The following is a 22,940-nucleotide window of genomic DNA, read 5'->3' on the forward strand; positions in this document are numbered from 1 at the left end:
TACAACCCCTATAAAGAACAGTTTGGAGGTTTCTCAAAAAACTAAAAACAGAACTACCATCAGATCCAGCAATTCCATTGCTGGGATCACAACCAAAAGAAAGGAAATACTGAAGAGATATATGCACATCCATGTTTGTTGCAGCCCTGTTCACAATAGCTAAAATTTGGAAGCAAACTAAGTGTCTATCAACAGATGAATGAATAAAGAACATGTGATACATATACATAATAGAATACTATTCAGCCATAAAAAAATGAGATCCTGTCATCCGCAACAACATGGATGGAACTGGAGATCAGTATAAGTGAAATAAGGCACAGAAAGACAAACATCGCATGTTTTTACTTATTTGTGGGAGCTAAAAATCAAAACAATTGAACTCATGGAGATAGCAGAAGCATGCTTATGAGAGGCTAGGAAGGCTAGTGGGAGGGTAGGGATGGTTAATGGGTACAAAAATATAGTTAGAAAGAATGAATAAGACCTAGTATTTGATGGTACAACAGGGTGACTATAGTCAATAATAATTTAATTATGTATTTAAAAATAACGAGTATCATTGAATTGTTTGTCACACTTGAAGGAGTGGATACCCCATTTTACATGATGTGATTATTGCACATTTGTATGCTTGCATTACAATATTTCATGTATTCCATAAATATATACACCTACTATGTACCCACAAAAACTGAACTGTGTGTGATAGTGATGGTCTCTGAAGGTGGGACGTGTGATGGTAGGCAGACTTACTTTTTAATTATATGCCTTTTTATGCATTTTGCATTTTTTACCCTGTGCATGTACTATCTCTTTAAAAATAGTTTTTAAATAATTATAAACTAAAAAAATTAAGAGAAGGCCTTATGAGAGACATTGTAAAGACTCAAATATAAAGCAGCTCCTTCTTTTCTGAAGGACAACTTTAAAGAGAAACCGCATACTTCCTATGAAGACACATACAGTATATACTGGAACCTGTAGAGGGAGGTGCTAGGTGAGGTTATACATGCATCAGCATCAGCTATGATATGTATGCAGAAATATATTGAGTTAGATGACTTTGGTGCAGAAGTTTGCTTATTTGGAGTTAGTTTACAACCAATGAAAAAATAGGGTTTTCCCAGGTTCAGAGAGCAATTCGGGTTCACAGTTCCGGTTTGGGCTAAGTAAACAGACCTGACCCTTTCTGCTGGCTTTGGATGTTCTTAAAGTACTGTGTCATCATCCTGCTTTGACAACTTTACATTCAGTCTACATTTGTAGATCAGGAACTTTGACCTGAATTAAGGTCATGCTAGCCCTAGTTTTCTTTCTGCATATCCAGAAAATTAACCAGGATAATGCTCTTAAGATCTGATTTTCTTACTCAAAAATTATAATTAAAATGCTTTCAAATTTTAAATTTTTCCCCTATATGTCAAGCTTGCAAATAATGATCCAGTAGTATTTCTGAGATGTGCGTGCTTACACACATCCCAGAAATATCCTGCTTTTACAAAACTAATCTCATCTGTTTTATTTTCTTCTGAAAGGATATGATCTGGATTCAATGTTCTCACTGTTCTAATAATATACATTTCCATCGTACAACATCTTGAAAAATATTCCAATCTTTTATGTTTGATATTTATAACCAATGCAAACCCCTGCTTTTCTAACAACATGGTACAAGAACAGAGATGATCTGGTTCTCTTCTTTTAGAACACACACTGTCCTGTCAAAAACCAACTCCATCAGATCTAAGGAGCAGCAGGTGGAGAAATCACACACTACACAACAGCTTTAAATGTCAGAGTCTGGCTCTTACATTCTTTAAGATGACTTGCTTTTAAGTTCTCTGGCACCTTTGCTGGTATGGAAGTTAGTAAAATTTTCCAAAACGAAATCAGATCAATGGAATTAGGTTAAAAGTTGTTTTATGTGAAAGGATGTAGAATAATCTAAATTAGGGCAGATTAAACAAAGCAGGTGATAAAAGAAGACTTTGAAACAAATCTATAATTTGAAATTGAACTAGACATGTAGATGTAGATCTAATCTGGCTAACTTTGTAACACACTGAAACGCAAGTCAATTGCAATCGTTTTATCTCTGTATTTGAATGACTGTCATGTGTGCCTGTTACTAATTTAGACAATCTCCAGTACTCAAAGTACTGTAGTGTTGTGCAGACAAATTGTCTGCTGCTGATTTCACTTATTAGTGCAACTTGTACAATACCAGAAGAAGCCAGTGCAGCCACCCATGTTTACCTGGCTCATGTTACCTTGAGGGGGGTGTGAAGACAGCTTCAGTCACCATCCTAGCAACCCTTCCCAATAGACGAACCCTCGCAACGGAGCTCAGGGTAGCAGAGATCCCTATTCCTCCAAGACAAAAACATGACAACAATTTCCCAGGGTCTAAAGTGCAGATTTGACATGAATTATCTCTTCCTCTTATAATTAACTTCTTCCTTAATAATTATTATCAATTATCTGGGGTTTTTTTGTTTGTTTTTGTTTTGTTTTGTTTTGTTTTTTGAGTCGGAATCTGGCTCTGTGGCCTAGGCTGGACTGCAGTGGTGCGATCTCGGTTCACTGTAAACTCTGCCTCTTGGGTTCAAGCAATTCTCTTGCCTCAGCCTCCTGAGTAGCTGGGATTACAGGAGTGCACCACCATGCCCAGCTAAGTTTTGTGTTTTTAGCAGAGACAGGGTTTCACCATGGTCTCGAACTCCTGATGTCAAGTGATCTGCCTACCTCGGCCTCCCAAAGTGCTGAGATTATAGGCATGAGCCACCGCCAGGCCTCATCAGTCATCTTGATCAGCCTGGAACCATGACCAAATTTCTCCTAGCCTGAAAAACAATGCCCATTGACTTTGAGGGTCTCCTGTAGCTCCAGGCTATTTCTTTCATCCTTCACAGCAAAGTTCCTGTGAAGTATCTGTCTTTAACTGTTGGCTCTAATTCCTCCTGTGGTGGGGACCTCTCAAACAATAATACAAATGATAGCACATTCTGCATGCCTGACACTTTCTATATTAACTCATTTAATGCTCCCATAAACCCATTATGTAAGTACCTTTATTATTCCCATTTACAGTTCTCGTTTTGTTTATTATTCTTTTTTTTTTTTTTTTTTGAGACAGAGTCTTGCTGTGTCGCCCAGGCTGGAGTGCAGTGGCCGGATCTCAGCTCACTGCAAGCTCCACCTCCCGGGTTCATGCCATTCTCCTGCCTCAGCCTCCCGAGTAGCTGGGACTACAGGCGCCCGCCACCACGCCCGGCTAGTTTTTTGGTATTTTTTAGTAGAGACGGGGTTTCACCGTGTTAGCCAGCATGGACTCAATCTCCTGACCTCGTGATCCACCCGTCTCGGCCTCCCAAAGTACTGGGATTACAGGCTTGAGCCACTGCGCCTGGCCCTCGTTTTGTTTATTATTGACATTGCCTCAGCAAGCTGAGAAAAGCAAAGTCAGAGGTTTTGGTTATAGACCTGTTACAGTACTATTCAGCATAACACAGAAGGAGATCCTGTCATTTGCAACAACATGGATGGAACTGAGGTCATTATGTCAAGCAAAAGAAGTATGCACAGAAAGACAAACATCGCAGGTTCTCACCTATTTGTGGCATCTAAAAATCAAAATGATTGAGCTCACGAAGACAGAGAGCAGAAGGATGGTTCTGCAAAGTCAGAGGACTTGCTTACAGACCTGGATAAGAAAAGTACTGGATCAGAAAATAAAAAGAGCAGCTTTGTGCTGGGGCAACCACTGACTATGAGAGGAAGATGAGGCAATGCATAGGCCCAGATCCTAGCAATTCGCCTTTAGGAGTAAGTCCGGTGGAAGGAGGCAGCTCTCTCCAGGGTGGATGGCTTGGGGTGAGTGGGCCGATGGAAGCCTCCTGCTTCCTGTGGGGCTGGGTTCAGAGGTCAGAGAGGAGCAAGCTCCACCTCAGATGGCTAGAGTGAAGGAAAACACCTTGAGGGAAGTGAGGTCCTGCCACATGCTAGTGCTGCTGTGGGACACAATGCATCAGTTTCCCACAAAAGCAAAGGCTCTGAACTAGCCAAGCGGCTCTAAGAGCTGCGATGGCCACTGTGTCCCTCACTGTCCACATGTCCTGCAACAGATGACACTCGGGCTGTCGGGGCCAGGAGACTCACAGCTCTACTTCCCTCCCCACCCCCCGCATCCTTGTACACGTGCTTCTAACAAGGCTGGTGATAGAAGTGTTTACTTGGGCCTGTGCATATGACATAAAGGTTATGGTAAACTGTCCCTCATCCCATTATTCCTCTAAATAATTAAGGATATCCAAATGTCTCCCACACTTCTTCTAACTCCACACTTGCCGATGTCACCAATGCCTTCCTGATTCCCAGTCCAGCAGACAGGTTTTATTCCTCACTTCCTGGAACGCAGTTGACCACTATTTCTTCTTGTAACTGTACTTCCTTGGCATGTGACACTGCTCTCTCCAGCTCTCCCTGCAGCCCTCTGATTAATCCCTCCAGGTCTCTTTGGTAGGTTTGTCTTCCTGGATCCTCTCTTAGATGCCTGTGCTCCGCAGGTTCCATTCTTGGCCCAGCACGCTGTGCGCTGCAGGCTGTCTTCATTTGAACTACTTCTTTAAGCGGCTGTCTCTCAGATGGAGTCTCCCCAGCTGTGGTCTCTTCCTTTTGGATGTCCACAGGCACGTCAGACTCCATATGCCTAAAACTGAACTCATCATCTACCTCCTAAAAGTTGCCCTTCCCTGCCCCTCAGATCCATGATCTCAGTTCAGGGCACAACTGCTAACCAACTGCTCCAAGCAGACACCCAGGAGTCAGCCTATGCTCCTTCTTCCTCGCTCTTCTCCCCACAGCCAATCAGTGACCCTATTTTGTTGGTGTGACCTCGCGTATATTTTTAAACTCTTTCCCTCCTGTCTCTCCCCGCTATTACTGCCTGGTTTAGGCACCCCTCACCTCTCCCTTGGTCTCTCTCCCTCTAGCCAGAGTGACCATATTAAGTGCAAACCCAGTCATGCCCCAACCCTGCTCAAAATCCTTCAATGGCTCCCATCAAGAACAGAAGAAAGAACAAGCTTCTCAGCATGGCCCAGGGAGCCTCCGTGACACAATCCGACCTTCTTCCTCTCCCGCCTCCCTCTACCTTGCGTTTTCTCTCTAGCTATACTCTTGTGTTGGTGGCTTCTCAGCACACAGCGCCCTGGTTCATGCCTCCGCGTCTTCACCCTCACTGCTGCATGCTTCCTCGCCTTCCCAACTTTCTTCTCATAGCCCCTTGTCCAGCAAGTATCTCGTGAAGCCCCAAGGGCACTTCCTCTGGGCTCCCACATTACTTAGAGTCTACAGCTCTCTGTTCACTTACTATATTACTTAGAAAGTATTAAATATGTCTGTCTCCAGCACTAAACTACAAGTTTCTCAAGAGCAAAGACCCTGCATTTTTCATCTTTATACCTCTAGTGGCAAACAGGTTCCTGGCACATGACAGGCATTTCATACAGAATTGTTGGGAAGAACTACCACTCAGTTGGTAGTCTTTCCTTTCTGCTGAGAGGGAAGGAGTCCTTCCACCTAAATGACTATGAGTGATTTTATCCACCAGCACACACACACACTCCATCCAGCAGGCAGCGGGGCAGACTGGCCAGCACCTCACGATCACAGGGTCACCCTCTTCCTGGTGGGCAGCAGCTTGATCTAGAGAGTTCCTGGTAAAAGGGTGGAGAATGACCTTGAGACATGTAATTCAGATGAGGGATGACTTGGAGAGGATGGAAGCAGTTCTTGTAAGAATCTCTGGATAAACATGCACAGATTTCAAAAGAACTGTTTCTTGCCGGGTGCGGTGACTCACACCTGTAATCCCAGCACTTTGGGAAGCCAAGGCGGGTGGATCACCTGAGGTCAGGAGCTCAAGACCAGCCTGGCCAATGTGGTGAAAACTCGTCTCTACTAAAAACACAAAAATTAGCTGGGTGTGGTGGTGCATGCCTGTAGTCCCAGCTACTCTGGAGGCTGAGGCAGGAGAATCGCGTGAACCTGGGAGGCAGAGGTTGCAGTGAGCTGAGATTGTGCCGCTGCACTCCAGCCTGGGTGATAGAGTGAGATCCCATTTCAAAAAAAAAAAAAGAAAAAAGAAAACAAAGAAGAACTGTATTTTGACATTGTCAGTCAGACTTCTGGTTGTTTAGTGGCTTATTTCTACTTTCTCCTTATGAACTCAGGTAGTGTAATTTCAACGAGGACAGAAAGCTTTTCTTAAAAGACATAACTGCAGAAAGGAAGACCAGTGAAACTAGGGGAACTGCATATACTTATTAAAAACTGTGTTAAATGCTTGAGTTTTTCTAAGATGTCCTAAGAGATTTACTTGTCATGCATAGTACGGGTTTGCTCATTAGTAAGTATTTTATCTGTCATTTCATTCTTCCTTGGGATTTTAGGGATGAGGCGACAGCAGGTTTTGGTTTTTATTAATGGTTGTCTCATCTGCCTCAGGGTTGTTCTCTCGGTTCAGCTATTTCATTACTTGAGCAAAATGCATTTGAAATGTATTTTGGTGCTGAGACCAGCTTTACAAACAGAGACTTGCTCCTCTTAACACCGTCATTTAATGATGAAGTCTTCATTTCCTTAAAAATAATTTGATCTGGGCTGGACACAGTGGCTCATGTCTATAATCCCAGCACTTTGGGAGGCTGAGGCGGGCGGATCACCTGAGGTCAGGAGTTCAAGACCAGCCTGGTCAACGTGGCGAAACCCTGTCTCTACTAAAAATACAAAATTAGCTGGGCATGGTGGCAGGCACCTGTAATCCCAGCTACTAGGGAGGTTGAGGCAGGAAAATTGCTTGAAACTGGGAGGCAGAAGTTGTAGTAAGCCAAGTTCGCACCATTGCACTCCAGCCTGGGCAACAAGAGCGAAACTCTGTCTCAAAGAAAAATAAAAAAAAAACAAACAAAGTTGGTAATGGGTATTGCCCTTTGAAAGGTCAGCAATGAGTAGAAACCTTTGAAAAATCTCTTTTTTAACCCGAAGTCTTCTGTGGGGTGGTCCCAGGACATCACCTGGGGCAGAATAAAGGCCCTGCACTTCTGCTACACTGGCTGCTACCTCTCTCTTTCCTCTGGCATTTCTATGCACTCTTTCTCCTTCTCTTTTGACATCCTTATTCTGACATGTTCTTGTCCTCTGCTTTCCTTCCTCTTCTTCCTGTGCCTTCCTTTGGAGCCAAGGGGTGCTGAACCTTCTGCCCTCCTGGCAGCAGTCAGCCTGTGGGGCCTGGGCAGGCTCACTCCACTTCCTCCCCTCCCTCATTGTGCTCTCCACTGGCATCCCCTGGGGCTTCAGAAGATGGGGTCAGACAAAAAGAAAGGGCAGAGGACGGGCAGGGGCGGTGCTCTGCCTTTCCCCACCAGTCTGGCTCCAGGAGGCATCAAAGAGCCCAGGAAATCACTGCCAGGGAACGAAGGAAGTGTGGCTCATAAAACACAGGGTGATTGTGGAAAGCACCAGGCAACAGGAGCAGGATCTTACAGCCTCCGCTCATATCCCATATGATCTTTAGCAAGTTTCTTTCCTGCTCAGAGTTGCAGCTTCCTGCTCTGTTGAGATTACATGCAGCTCCTATGAAACTGTGGATGAGAAACCGCTTAGTGAGCCACGAAGCACCGTGTCAAAGTACGGCATTGTCATCAACCCTTCATTCAGCCATCATTAGCGAACACATGCTTACTAATGACTGCCTGGTCCCTGTCACTCTTTTTCCCCATCTCCTCTCCTGGAGATCTTCCAATTTAAAGAGGCGTTAGGTGTCAGCAGTTACATTCTCAATGGCCAGGCCCTTCCTTCTCTAGTCACCAGATTTGTTGGAAAAGATACCTAGTGTCATCAGGATTGAATGGTAATAATAAGGTGAAAATAAGTGTGCTCTAAGAAAAGGCTCCTTTGCCTGTCACAGTCATAGAATTAAAGTTCTTATAAGTGGATTTACTGACCATCAAACTTGCTACTTTCCTTCATTAAATTGTTAAAGGTATCTTCATGTTGTAATCGAACTTTCCTTCTCTCAGCAGCCAGATTATGTTCCACATGATCTTGTTCAGTTAGAAGTGTGACTGGTTTTAAATGAATCTAGAGAAAGAAAAGCATTTATCTTTTATTGCCTTGTTAAATTATAAAAGCACAGCATGAATTTTGCAAAAACAAATGATATGCTACATGGTTCTCTAACTCAAGTAAATAGAACTTTTATGAGTGTTTTCACTAAACATGTTATGACTAAATTTTTTCTTAAATTATTTTTAAACTAAAAAAATCAACACAGGCTTAATTATTTCTTCATGCAACAAGATATGTGTTTTAAAAAGTTCTCTCTATTAATTTTCCCTGATTTTTAAAATTTTTCAACAGAACTACAAAATAAGAAATTATTCAAATCGATGAATGAGGAGGGAGACTTTGACTCCACTGAAATCTAAATGTTTCCTGTCTTTTGCAAAATTAAGAAAGCAAAGAGAGGGAATAAAGATGTTCTAGAGAAAGCTATCTTAGACCATGAGGTATTCCCAATTTGGAAATTTCATTACATGGTGAAAACATTATCTAACAAGCAAAACAAAAGAATCAATATGTGGGAATAAAGCTTTCACCAACCTCCAGAAACCTGGAAATATGAGGCAACAGAACCAAGAGCTCAAATTCTTACATAAATGTCCTCTGCTGACCCTGTGTGTAGAAGGAAGGGTCACCTTGAAGCTGGACTGGGGTAGCTCCATGCTTATTTCCAAGATACTCAAAGTCTGGTACTGACCCTTGACCAAGATAAGGATGAAATAAGCTAGTGATCCCTGGGTGTGGGAGCTCACACCTGTAATCCCAGCACTTTGCGGGGGCTGAGGCGGGCAAGTCACTTGAGGTCAGGTGTTCAAGATTATAGGTGTGAGCCACTGCACCTGGACAACATAGTGAAACACTGTCTTTACTAAAAATACAAAAAGTAACAGGGTATGGTGGAACGCATCTGTAATCCCAGTTACTTAGGAGGCTGAGGCACAAGAATCGCTTGAACCCAGGAAAAGGAGGTTGCAGTGAGCCAAGATCATGCCAGTGCACTCCAGCCTGGGAGACAGAGTGAGACTCCATCTCAAAAAAAAAGAAAAAAAAATAAGCTGGTGATTTATAATATGCTGCTTAAAGTCCAAAACTCTCCTGGACTACCTTGTGGAGTTTGGTTAGGAGTGTGTAGATTGATGGCATGCACTGGTTTAACTCCTTTTTTTTTTGAAACTCTGTTGTACAGTGTGTAATCTGGAGCACAGTGGTGTAATCATAGCTTCCTGTAACCTCAAAATCCTGGCTCAAGGGATCCTCCCAGTAGGACTGCAGGCAAGTGTCACTATGCCTGTCTAACTTATTTTTATTTTTATTTTTTGTAGAGATGAGGGCTCACTATGTTGCCCAGGCTGGTCTCAAACTCCTGGCCTCAAGCAATCTTTCCTTCTCAGCCTCCCAAAGCACTGTAATTATAAGTGTGAGACACTGCACCCAGCCTGGTTTAACAATTTTTGTAGTGTTGTGTCAGTTGTGTGACTAGCAGGGTATACAAGACTGCTTGGTAAACTTGTGTGTTGGTTCTCCTGAAACCAAGATACCTTGCGTATGTTTTGGTGATTCCTATTCCGCAGAAGTACATCTTGTGTGACTAAGGCCCCCGAGGCATGGCTGTGCCTGGAGGCCTCGGCCCTCTCTGAGGCTGGCCTGTGCTTGCTTTCTCCCGCCGCACCATCTGCTTTAGCTTAGTAAGGCTTTGCATGAGTGTACCCTGTGGAGTCTTGCACGTCCCTTCAATGATCTGGCCTGTGCAATTGTTGAACTAAGTCTGGTTAATCATTGCCAATTTCTTTTTTGTTTTTTAATCAGCCTACATTACGCTTTGAACCAATTTCATCCTAAAATAAACTCACTGTGAACAGTGATTCAGGTAGTCCTATGGGTTCAAACCAAACCACTGATTTTTCATGGATCTCTTTGTGATGAGCTACTGAACCAGCATATTAGCAAGTAGGAAATAAGTTAGTCTGGAAAGGTGCTTTACAATTAAGGTTATCTGAACCAACCAATTATGCTAGCACCATAATGGATCTGACTTTCCACTTTCAGAAACCAGTTCTCCAGTCTCAAGAGAGATTGGACTGAAGTGTTACTATTCTATTCTTTTTTTCTTTTTTAGGGAAGGAGTTTTGCACTTGCTGCCCAGGCTGAAGTGCAATGGCGCAATCTTGGCTCACCGCAACCTCTGCCTCCTGGGTTCTAGTGATTCTCCTGCCTCAGCCTCCCAAGTAGCTGGAATTATAGGCATGCACCACCATGCCCAGTTAATGTTTGCATTTTTAGTAGGGCGGGGCGGAGATTCTGCATGTTGGCCAGGCTGGTCTTGAACTCCTGACCTTAGGTGATCCACCCACCTCGGCCTCCCAAAGTGCTGGGATTACAGGCATGAGCTACCATGCTCGGCCAACTATTATATTCTTATTCCACACATCCATGAAGTTGGAGTGAGAAGTCTGAGGCTGGAGGGGGAAAATGACAGACTTCCTCTGCTGCCCCATGCAAAGGAATGGGATGGCAAGGTGCGTTCCTTTGTCACTTGCTCTCAGATACGGGCACCTGCACCCATCTCATATTCTCTCATTTCCAAGAGTCTGGAGATTTGTGGGGATGTCAGGAAAAACAGAATGGTTGGGAAGACTATCTCAGTGTCTCAGATTTTAGTGAACACAGGCTCTGTGGGATGCTTTGGCAAAGTACAGATTCCAACATTCCACGCTAGTGATTCTAATTCAGTAGGTCCATGATATGGCCCAGAAAACCTCATTTTAACAAACAGAATTAGCTGATATGAACTTCCATTTGAAAAACAACACCCTTGGGCAATATGAATTTGCCTTGCAACGTGTTTAATGTTAACTGAGAGTGGAGGCCAGGGGCCATGGCTCACACCTCAGAACTTTGGGAGGTCAAGGCGGGCAGACCAGCCTGACCAACATGGTGAAACCCCATCTCTACTAAAAATACAAAAAAAAAAAAATTATTCAGGTACGGTGGTAGGAGCCTGTAATCCCAGCTACTTGGGAGGCTGAGGCAGGTGACTCTCTTGAACCTGGGAGGTGGAGATTGCAGTGAGCTGAGATTGTGCCACTGCACTCCAGCCTGGGTGACAGAGTGAGACTCTGCTCAAAAACAAAAGCCTAAGAGTGGGAGAAGTGCCCCAGGGTACAAAGCTCTGCAGGGACACCTGCCACTGGCACTATGATGATCCAACTCAGCCCTAGCCCATCTCTATGCCTCCTGGCTCACATGAGGAAGAGGAGCTGGTGAGTGTGGTTCTGCCACCACTTCTCCTGGGTACAGTGGAAACATTTGTCTGGCTTTAAAGTGGGCGGCAGTCTGAAGAAGGCTTCAGACAAAGAGACAGAGAAGGACCTCTCCTTGCTTCAGAGTAGGGCTAGGAGAAGCCACTGTGTCTAGCTCTGGGATGATCCTTGGAGTGAAAGACTCATATTCTAGATTGAATTATCACAGTGTTTAGACTAAATAGGACCCTCCTCCAGGCACCCTGACACTGAAAAAAAAATGCCAAGAAATTATAAGGAGCAAATCCCCAGCAGCCTCCAGATGAGTGGATGTGGGTCGTGGCCGGGCAGCCAGCTAGGCACACTCATCAGGCCAAAGGATCGCTTCGGAGGGTGTTTTCACCCCACATGCCCAGAAGCTTATTTTTAAACTTCAATAACTCAGCAATGTTGACAATTTTCCTTCAGGTATTAACAATGGTTAATCTATAACATGCAACTGCTTGCTAAATTGCTCTTGATTTTTTAAAAAAAGATTTTATTTTAACTCAATTTTGAGTTATATGACCACAAATGAAAAGCACTAAACCAGTAGGCAGTATTTTAAAGAAACTGATAGGACCTTCAGATCATTTAAAACAATGTGGATTTTTTTTTTGTATTTTACAAACTTTCTATATTGTCTTTTCTCTAAGGTACTTTTCTCTAAAGTTCTTATTCCTCTGATGTTACCACAGAATGGTAACTTTTACAATAAATATTGGTGAATAACAAATCTTGGGAAAGTATATCTCATGGAAAGAAGAAATGTCATTTTTTTCTATAACATTCTGATGCAATTGTTACTATGTCCTTGAATTACATGCTAGATACATCTTCATATACAAAATTTACCTTTTCTTTTCCAACTGGTTTGGCTACAAATGTGGAGAAAGCCACACTAACAAGCTTCTCAATGCCAGTGAGCATGTCCTGTACCATGACCTTGATACTGATCTACAATGAAAAAAAAGATAAGTAAATACACTCTTGGCCATCCAGAAACAGTTCAGATTTCAGCATTCAAAATGTAGTCATATGTATGCACCATTACTCTCTTTCATTTTAAAAATGAAACCAGAATTTTAATTTATTTTTAAGCAATAGAATTCTTTCAATGATGTTCTATAACATTGGACAATTAACTTTTTCTGATTATAAAAATTATTTATCATGTAAAATTTGTGGAATCTGACTATCCAGAGTATATATTATCAGTAATTCCATCACCCAGAGATAATAATTATTAAATTTTAGCTGAATTTTCTTCTAGCTTTTTATATTTATATATCATATATGATATATAAATGTATATGACATATAAATGTATATGACATATATGACATATAAACGTATATGACATATCATATATGATATATAAATGTATATGATATATACGATATATAAATGTATATTATTTATGATACATAATACATAAACATACATATCACATAATACACATATATATTACATAATATATATACACATTTCATAATATATACATATGACACGAAATATGTGTGCATATATGCATGTGTATATAAAATTATTGTAATGTATTTACAGTTTTATGTTCTGATTTTGTTTTGTTTTGTTTTGAGACAGAGTCTTGTTCTGTCGCCAGGCTGAAGTGCAGTGGCACCACCTCGGCTCACTGCAAGCTCCGCCTCCCGGGTTCAAGCCATTCTCCTGCCTCAGCCTCCGTCGTAGCTGGGACTACAGGCATGCAGCACTACACCCAGCTAATTTTTTGTATTTTTAGTAGAGACAAGATTTCACCATGTTGGCCAGGATGGTCTCAACCTCTTGACCTTATGATCCGCCCACCTCGGCCTCCCAAAGTGTTGGGATTACAGGAGTGAGTCATCACACCTGGCCTATTCCAATTTTTAAAAATTTGACATTATATGATAAGCTCTTTTAAACTTCATTATTACTAAATATGCTTTTGAAAACAAGATATTGGTGACTGCCTTATAAAACCACCAGAGAAATGTACCATAACTTTTTTTAGCCTTTACTCTCAGAGCTTTTTTTCTTTTTTAAAATGTCTCTAGGCAGCATACTCTCAGGGTTTCCTAGGACCAAGCCAACATGGACAGAATTGCATCATGTATTTACAGCTTTGTTTCTGTGATTAATTTTTCAGGAGTAATAAGAAGGTAGCTGAGACACTTTATGTTGATACTACAATGGGCTAGATTTCCCCGTGTGAAGAGCTCTGAAGCTTGGTCCTCAGGATTGTACTTTGCAGAAGTGTTGGTAAACTCCGCGACTTGTCTTTAGATTCTGGCTGATAAACCTTTTCCCAAATGTTTCAGATGAGTAATATTATCTTCTGAAAATAATGAGTGATCTCAGGCACAGCTCAGCACTGTGTTGTCAACAATGAAGAATATCTGTATCTGTATCTTTACCATGTACACCATGTAAAAAGAATAATCAATAATCTATGACTCATTTTAAGTCACTCAACTCATAAATGCAAATTAGTATTTACATGGTAAATCCTAAATTAACTAGATGGTGATTAGCCAAAATTAAACTATCTATTCCCAACTCTCTCAACCCTTAATCCCATGCAGCTTTCTGCTTTTAGAGAAATGGACAAATGAAAAATAAAATAAAATATCTAACAGTAAAAACAAAGCAACAATTCTGGAGTGTTAAAATAAGTTCTAAACACTATCTTCTACTAGAACAGTTAACTTAGTTATATGTGATAACCAAATGTTTCAAAAACATATGCCAGGGAGAATTTCATTGTGTTATAAGAGATTAGGTAAGATTGGAATTACATTCTGTGAAAACAACTAGAAAACTGGACAAAATATAGGAAGCATCTATTTTCCCACCTACAAAAATAGGTAACACAGGACTGTGATCCCCAAGGCGGGAAAAACAATGAGAGGAGCACTGCGTTCCCAGGTTCTCAGGCTAAAGGTGATTTACAGTTAGGTTAGGGAAGGAAAACCTAACTCTGCTAAATTGAATGGAGCTAAAATTTGTGGGGTAGAGTACCAGAGAAGTAAGCTAAAAAAAAGAAAGAATTCCAGAAATATGAATGTGAGTCTTTGAGTTGATACTAACTGGACTATATACAGGGTGAAACCCCACAAGGCCAGACAAGAACAGCTTCTGAGGAACAATCAATTCCTGGGAAACTGTAACATGGACAATTCCAAGAACTCACACACAGCTGGGGATCTTTTGAGTTCTCTCCAGCCAGATTTCACTGAATATAGAACCCCTTCACAGAGATAACAGAAGATCCCAACCTAGAAGAGGGTCTAAAGTAGCTGTAGAGTAGAGTATTCTAAATCTTCCATAGAAGAGTTTAAAACAGATCTTTAAAAGCTCAAACCAATCTGCAAGTAACAACATCTTCCTGCCAGGAAAAGTCTGACACTCTTTTTAAAGAAATATAACACAAGCCGGCACTAAACAATATAAAATTCACAATGCTCGCATCGAATACAAATTATTAGATGCAAGAAAATTATTAGGTGAAAGGTAATATAAATAAAACAACAGATAACAGAAATGATGGAATGACAACAAAAGATATTAAAACAACAATTAAATATAGGCACCATGAACTCAGAGATTTGGAACAGGAGTCAGCAACATCTTCTTAAAGGATAAGACCAGATAGTAAATATTTTAAGTTTTGTGGTCACATGGACTCTACTGCCACTACTCAACTCTGCCAATGTACTGTGATAGCAACACAGACAAAACATAAATGAATGGGTATAGCTGTGCTTCAAAAAATTTTTATTCATAAAACAGGTCTATAGACCATAGTTTGCTGACTTCCAACATAGAGAAAAAGATGAAAATAGTAAGGAAAGAATGGAAAATATAAAAAAACAAAGTGGGACTTTCTAAGATAAAAAAATATATAACATCTGAAATAAAAAACAAACCAGATAAGATTAAGAGCAGTTTAGTTAATGCAGGGGAAAAAGTCAGTGAAGCTGAAGATGACAAAAGAAGCTACACAGAATGTAGCATGAAGAGAAAGGAAGACTGAAAGAAAAAAAAAAAAGAACAGTATCAGTGACCTGTGGAACATTAACAAGAAGTCTAAAACTCTAAAGTCCAAAAGGAGAGAGAGCACAAAAGACAGGAAAAAAGTTTGAAGATAAAATAGCTGAAAAAAATCCACATTTCTTAGAAACTATAAATCCATAGATCCAGCAGCTCAAAAAACCCAAGTCATATCATAATTTACATAATTCTGCTGCCAGGCTAGAATTCTATACCTACTGAATATGAACATCTTTTAAATACGAAGATGAAACAAAGACATTTTTACACAAAAGCTGAAAAGAAAAATGCTAAAGGAATATCTTCAGACAGAAGGAAAATGACACTAGGGAGAAATCTGGAGACACACAATACACAAAAGAATAAAGAACACAGAAATGGCAAATATGTGGGTGTATATATATATATATAAAACATTCTTTTCATTTTTATTCTTTTAAAAAGATGGTTGACTGTTTAAAACATAAATAATAACTATGTATTATAGGGTTTACCTCCTACATATGTGCATGTAAAAGGTATGACAATAACACAAAGGCTGGGACATGGGAAGGGAAGTGTGTATACTGTTATAAGGGTATTACTCTATACTCAAAGGGATATTATATTATTTGAAGATAGTCTCAGATAAGTTAAGTAGTCATATTGCAAACCTGAGAAAAGCACTAAAACCAAAACAAATATGTATAGTGAAAACACCAACAGTGGAGATAAAATGGATTACTAAAAATTACTCCACTCTAAAAAATGCAGGAAAAGATGGGGACAGGAAGAAACAAAGAACAGATGAAAGAAATAGAAGACAAATAGCCAGATGATAGATTTCAACTCTGCCATATAGATAATCTAAGGTAAACAGTTTAAATATTCCAGGTAGAAGGCAGAGATTGTTAGAATAAATAAAAAAATAGCATCCAAATATATTTTGTTTATAAGAAACCCACTTACATATACAAATAAGACAGGTTAAAAGAAAAATGATGGAGGAAAAACACTAATCCAAAGAAAGCTTGTCCGGCTAAATTAATATCAGACAGAGTAGATTTCAAAACAAAAACCAGAGATAAAAAGGTACACTTCATAATGATAAAAGGGTCACAACATCAGGAAGAGTTAAGAATCCTGGCAGGGCACAGTGGCTCACACCTGTAATCCCAGCACTTTGGGAGGCTGAGGTGAATGGATCACCTGAGGTCAGGAGTTCAAGACCAGCCTGGCCAACATGGTGAAACCCCGTCTCTACTAAAAATACAAAAATTAGCTGGGTGTGGTGGTGCACACCTGTAATCCCAGCTATTCGGGAGGCTGAGGCAAAAGAATCACTTGAACCCGGGAGGCAGAAGCTGCAGGGAGCCAAGATCGTACCACTGTACTCCAGCCTGGGAGACAGTTCAAGACTCCATCTCAAAATAATACTAATAATAATAACAATAATAATAATAATACAGAAGACTTGAACAATGCTATGAAACAATTTAGGCTAACTGACATCTGCAGAATACTTCATTGACTATAAGCAACACATTCTTTTCAAGTACATATAGCACATTCACCATAATAGTCCATATTTTGGGTCATTAAAAAAGTCTAAACAAATTTAAAATAATTGAAATTATAAAAATTATGTTCTCTCTCTGCAAAAGAATTAAATTAGAAATCAAAAACAAAGATATGTCTGGAAAAATCATCAGAGATTTGGAAATTAAACAACACATATCTAGACAGACTAGAGGTCAGGGAAGAATTTACAAGAAAAAAAGGACATATTTTGATGCAGGTAAGGCAATACATTGAGGAAAATTTTATGATTTTAAATGCTTATATTTGAAAAAAAGAAAAATTCAATCAATTTCCCAAGATTCTACCTTAAGACACTAGAAAAAGAAAGGCAAACTAAACCCAAAATTAATAGAATGAGAATAATATAATAACCAGTAGCAGAAATCAAATACATTATGCTAAGTAAAATAAACTAGACACAAATTATTATATATACTATATCATTCCATTTATACAAAATATAGTAAAGGGCAAAAAAAAAGGTACTGACCTAAAGTAAATGAGTGGTTGTCACAAGCTGGGACCTGAGGGAGCTGATTGCAAAGGGGCATAGGGGGCTTCGTGTAGTGATGGGAACGTTGTATATTATAGTGGTGGTGATCCAACTGTATGACTTTGTCAAAGCTCAGCAAAATGTATAATTAAAATGGGAGAATTTTAATGTTGTAAATTATATCTCAATAAAACTGATTTTTAAAGACATGTTATAAGGACCAAAAAAAAAAAAAAAACCCTCATATAATGTGCTCTTAGTGCAAATGGGACAATATAATCTATTAATAGTAATGCATCGCACACCTTCCAGAGCGGGGAAAAGGGAAGAGACTAATTAATAGAGTCTGAGAATCCCCTGGAAGTGGGTTTGGCACAGAGCAGAGCTCCTGCTTGCTGTGGATTCAGGGGGAAGCCAGTCATTTATTTCTGCTCAACAACTTAGCAGAGGGCTGGCCTCAGTTGTGGCAGGAAACTGAAATTAAACAGGATGACCATAAAGGACATTTCCAGTTTGAAAAAGTAAAAATAAAAATGTTTAGTTGGCATCTAGAGTTAGGGAAAAAAAAAAATCCAAGAAATTTCTACCAGGAGGTAGAAAGTATGACAAAATCTAGAGGCTCCCTGGTCATGATCTGCAGAGGATGAAAGAGAACAAAATTCTGCATGGCAGATCGGGCCTAGAAAGTCAGTGGAGGCTAGGGTTTACTTTCCCTAGCATCAGAAATCTGTGGTTTCAAACTCACTGGGTTTTATTTTTCTTTTAGATATTTAGCTTTTAGATAAGCCTCCTTTAGAAATTCTAGCCTGTCTCAGGAAGAGGAGGAAAAGGAGAAATGAAAAGGAGCTTTTATCTATATTTGGACTGTCTATCAGGAGAATGTGTGGCCCTCAGGAGACAGGCCAAGCCCAGAGGCTCCTGTGTGCAAAGGCTAAGAGCTCTGCAGTTGAATAAACGGCGTCCAGAAACACCATTCACTGACAGAGCTTGTTTCTTTCACAAGCATTTCCTTTCTGCTTTCTTCAAGTGCTTTGTATTCTGTTTATTTGGATACTGCTAGAAAGTGACCATATCAGCCGGGCGCAGTGGCTCATGCCTGTGATCGATCCTAGCACTTTGGGAGGCCGAGGCGGGCAGATCACAAGGTCAGATTGAGACCCTCCTGGCCAACATGGTGAAACCCCGTCTCTACTAAAAATACAAAAATTAGTGGTGGCAGGCGCCTGTAATCCCACCTACTTGGGAGGCTGAGGCAGGAGAATTGCTTGAACCCGGGAGGCGGAGGTTGCAGTGAGCCGAGATCTTGCCATTGCACTCCAGCCTGGCAACAGAGTGAGACTTTATCTCAAAAACAAAAACAAAAACAAAAATTAAAAAAAGAGGTGACCACATCAGGGTAAAGCCATCACCAAGGGCATGGTTACTGTCAAACCAGTTGTTACAGTTGAACTGTGTTCCCCCTTCCAAATTCTTAAGTCCTAACCCCCAATACCTTTGAATGTAAACGTGGAAATAGTGCTGTTGCAGATGTAATTAGTTAAGATGAGGCCAGACTGCGGTGGGGCAGGCCCCTAATCCAATATGACTGATATCTTTATAAAAACGGGAAATTTGGAAGCAGACACCCACACAAGGAGAACACATGTGAAGATGAAGGCAGAGATCGGGTGATGCAGCAGAAGCCAGGAAATACCAAAGACTACAGAGAGCCATGGGAGAATAGGAAAGCGGCATGAACAGATTATCCTTCCAGCCCTCAGAGAAACCAGCCCTGCCCATATCTTGATGTAGGACTTCTAGCTCCCAGAACCATGGGACAATACTCTTCTGTGTTTAGGCCACCCGGTCTGTGGTGCTTTGTTACGGCAGCCCTAGCAAACGAATACAAGCTCTTCCATGTCTTCATGCCCAGAGATCGAAGGATGGCTCCTGAGCAAGCTGGAAGGTGCAATATGAGATCCAGCAATGCCTTTCCTCCCAATTTAACCTGAATAGAGATCTCAAGAGCCCCCGAGAATCCGGTATTCACAATGGTAGAGAAAAGAAAACCAAGTGGATGCAAAAAAAAAATCTTCTAAATTTACCTTCTTACTAAAGTCCAGTTATCCTGCTTTTCAAAAACTACTTAATCATGGGACTAGTTTCTGTCAGAGGGTGAGGGGATGGAGAACAAATAGAATAATAGTGGAGTCAGCATGATTAAGAAATAAAATCTATACTTTATGAAGAATTAAGAGTGTCCTTTTCTCTTGCAGGTTTATTTTCTGTATATCCTTCTATGTAGAAATACTGTATTGTATCATGTTGAAATGTGAGTTTTTTTTGTTTTTTTTTTAAGAGACAAAGTCTTGCTATGTCACCCAGGCTGGAATGCAGTGGTACAATCATAGCTCACGGTAGCCTCAAACTCCTGGGCTCAAGCAATCCTCCCATCTCCGCCTCCCGAGTAGCCAGGGCTACAGGCACTTACCACTGTGCTGCCTAATTTTTTTTTTCTTCTTAAAGATTGGGTCTTGCTATGTTGCCCAGGCTGGTCTCAAATTCCTGGCCTCAAGTGATCCTCCTGCCTCAGCCTCCCAAATTGCTGGGATTATAGGTGTGAGCCACCATGCCTGGCCATGTTGAATTTTAGCTAGGAAACACTGGAAACATCCACTGCCTATTATTTACCTGTGACCTGACTACACATTCCAGAGCCTTGTGAAATAGAGAATCTCATTAACTCCAAATATTAGTCTAGGCCTCCTGCTCTACCCTTTGTAAACAATGAAGAAATGAGCACCAACAGGCAGCCGTTTGAAAAGGTGCCTCTTACCTCCATGCTTGTGCTGAACGCTCTAGTAACTTTTGCTCTGATGGTTATAACTTGTCCAACTCTAGGGAAAAACAAACAAACAAACAAACAAAACTCAGTAGTTCTAGCACATTTTATTTCAGATCAGACTTAAAGATTACTTAAATGCATGCCATAAAGCAGTTCCACCTTATCATGCTGATAATGTTCATGCATGGGAAATTCAGGTTAATGATAATGGAAAAAGACAGCGCTTAAAAACAAAGGCCGATTACTGTAAACCACACTTACGGTGTTAGCGGACCACCAATATTTAAACAGAAAAGAACCTCTACAGAGATAGTGTGCGACATGACTCCAAATCCGCAACACATACTGACTATACAGCAGCTGTTTTCCCAAGAGAAGTTAAGACAAATACACCAGCAAATCTATACAGCTGATATTTATTTTTAAAAGTTAGTTAATGCGGCCGGGCGCGGTGGCTCAAGCCTGTAATCCCAGCACTTTGGGAGGCCGAGACGGGCGGATCACGAGTTCAGGAGATCGAGACCATCCTGGCTAACACAGTGAAACCCCGTCTCTACTAAAATACAAAAAAAATTAGCCGGGCGAGGTGGTGGGCGCCTGTACTCCCAGCTACTCGGGAGGCTGAGGCAGGAGAATGGCGTGAACCCGGGAGGCGGGGCTTGCAGTGAGCTGAGATCCGGCCACTGCACTCCAGCCTGGGCAACAGAGCTAGACTCCATCTCAAAAAAAAAAAAAAAAAAAAAAAAAGTTAGTTAATGCATAAATGGACAAATATACAAAAATGCAAGCAGGCAAACTGATCAGCTTCAGTTGGTTTGTATGGGCCCTCATTGATGCTAGGTGGTCTACTCACTTCGATCATGTAACCTGACGTTGTTCCAAAACTTTTGTGTTCAGGCCCTTCAGTCAGCTCTAATCCCTTCCCCTTAGCAGAAGGTAAGAGGTTATCCAATAGAAGCCCCCTGGATTTTTCTTCCTTAACTTCAAAGTTAAACTGCATTTGCACCTTTCTCTTTGCTCTTCTTTTCAGGGAAAGAGGGAATCTCTTGAGACCTAATCTCATTCTTTACCTGTGCCATTGGTCCCATCCTCCCGTGACCCTGTCCCCTCCCTTGTTGGCTCTGCTTCATCAACTCTGTCCTCTTTTCTGCCTTCAATCTTTGCCTCTTCCCCAATTCTCCATCAGTCTATGACAATGCTCAAGGCTTCTTTCCAAAATCTTTCTCTCAAACTCATTATATCTCAAGATGTTTTTCTTTTCTTCATATTCAAACTTCCTAAAAACATCTTTTATTTTTCTAACTTATACATTTCACTAATGCTTACTGAGTTAACTGGCATTTTACTGAGTAGTCCTGGCATTAAGCCGGGTCAAAGGACACAGTGATTAATAAGACAAAACTGCTGACTTCAAGGAGACCAATCTTTCTTTGGGATGCTGGGATGTAAACAGATAAAGTCCAAAAGATTACCAAGGAATTATCGACAATTCATTAACAATAAAAATCCCTGTCATTAATTAAATGAAGTTTAATGTTTCTCAGTGTGGCCATACTAATAACAATGACTACTCTTTATTGAATGTTGTGTGCAAATCAGGCACCGTGAGATTTGCTGGCGAGATGGCCGAATAGGAGCAGCTCCAGTCTGCAGCTATCAGCGAGATCGATTCAGAAGGGGGTGATTTCTGCATTTCCAACTGAGGTACCCGGTTCATCTCATTGAGATTGGTTGGACAGTGGGTGCAGCCCATGGAGGGTGAGCCGAAGCAGGGTGGGGCATCACCTTACCAGGGAAGTGCAAGGGGTTGGGGGATTTCCCTCCCCTAGCCAAGGGAAGCCGTGAAGGACTGTGCTGTGAGGAACGGTGCACTCCGGCCCAGATACTGAGCTTTTCACATGGTCTTTGCAACCCGCAGACCAGGAGATTCCCTCCGGTGTCTACAACATCAGGGCCCTGGGTTTCAAGCACAAAACTGGGCGGCCATTTGGGGAAACACCGAGCTAGCTGCAGGAGTGTTTTTTTCATACCCCAGTGGTACCTGGAACACCAGCAAGACAAAACCATTCATTCCCCTGGAAAGGGGGCTGAAGCCAGGGAGCCGAGTAGTCTGGCTTGGCAGGTCCCACGCTCATGGAGCCCAGCAAGCCAAGATCCACTGGCTTGAAATTCTCGCTGCCAGCACAGCAGTCTGAGGTCAAACTGGGACGCTCGAGCTTGGTGAGGGGAGGGGCGTCCACTATTGCTGAGGCTTGAGTAGGCAGTTTTACCCTTACAGTGTAAACAAAGCCACCGGGAAGTTCGAAGTGAGCAGAGCCCACCACAGCTCAGCAAGGCTGCTCCGGCCAGACTGCCTCTCTAGATTCCTCCTCTCTGGGCAAGGCATCTCTGAAAAAAAGGCAGCATCCCCAGCTAGGGACTTAAAGATAAAACTCCCATCGCCCTGGGACAGAGCACCTGGGAGAAGCGGCAGTTGTGGGCGCAGCTTCAGCAGACTTAAACATCCCTGCCTGATGGCTCTGAAGAGAGCCGCAGATCTCCCAGCACAGCGTTTGAGTTCTGATAAGGCACACAATGCCTCCTCAAGTGTGTTCCAGACCACCAC

The 22,940-nt window shown here is 41.5% G+C and overlaps 1 protein-coding gene across 4 annotated transcripts in view; it reads right to left on the bottom strand.

Annotated features, from left to right (window-relative positions):
- ACOT12 (acyl-CoA thioesterase 12) overlaps window positions 1–22,940 on the bottom strand; it is a 65,867-nt gene that overhangs the window by 22,741 nt on the left and 20,186 nt on the right. For 2 of the 4 annotated variants that reach the window (XM_015140350.3, XM_001111108.5), the window contains exons 3-5: window positions 20,327–20,387; window positions 12,261–12,362; window positions 8,010–8,145 (exon numbers count right to left, since the gene is read on the bottom strand). In XM_015140350.3, coding sequence (XP_014995836.2) covers window positions 8,010–8,145; window positions 12,261–12,362; window positions 20,327–20,387 — 299 coding nt within the window. Of the gene's footprint in view, window positions 1–8,009; window positions 8,146–12,260; window positions 12,363–18,750; window positions 20,050–20,326; window positions 20,388–22,940 lie in introns of those variants that run through there. The other 2 variants (XM_078004953.1, XM_078004954.1) reach the window with 2 other exon arrangements.

Source organism: Macaca mulatta, chromosome 6 (genome assembly GCF_049350105.2).
Source record: "Macaca mulatta isolate MMU2019108-1 chromosome 6, T2T-MMU8v2.0, whole genome shotgun sequence".
NCBI lineage: Eukaryota > Metazoa > Chordata > Mammalia > Primates > Cercopithecidae > Macaca > Macaca mulatta.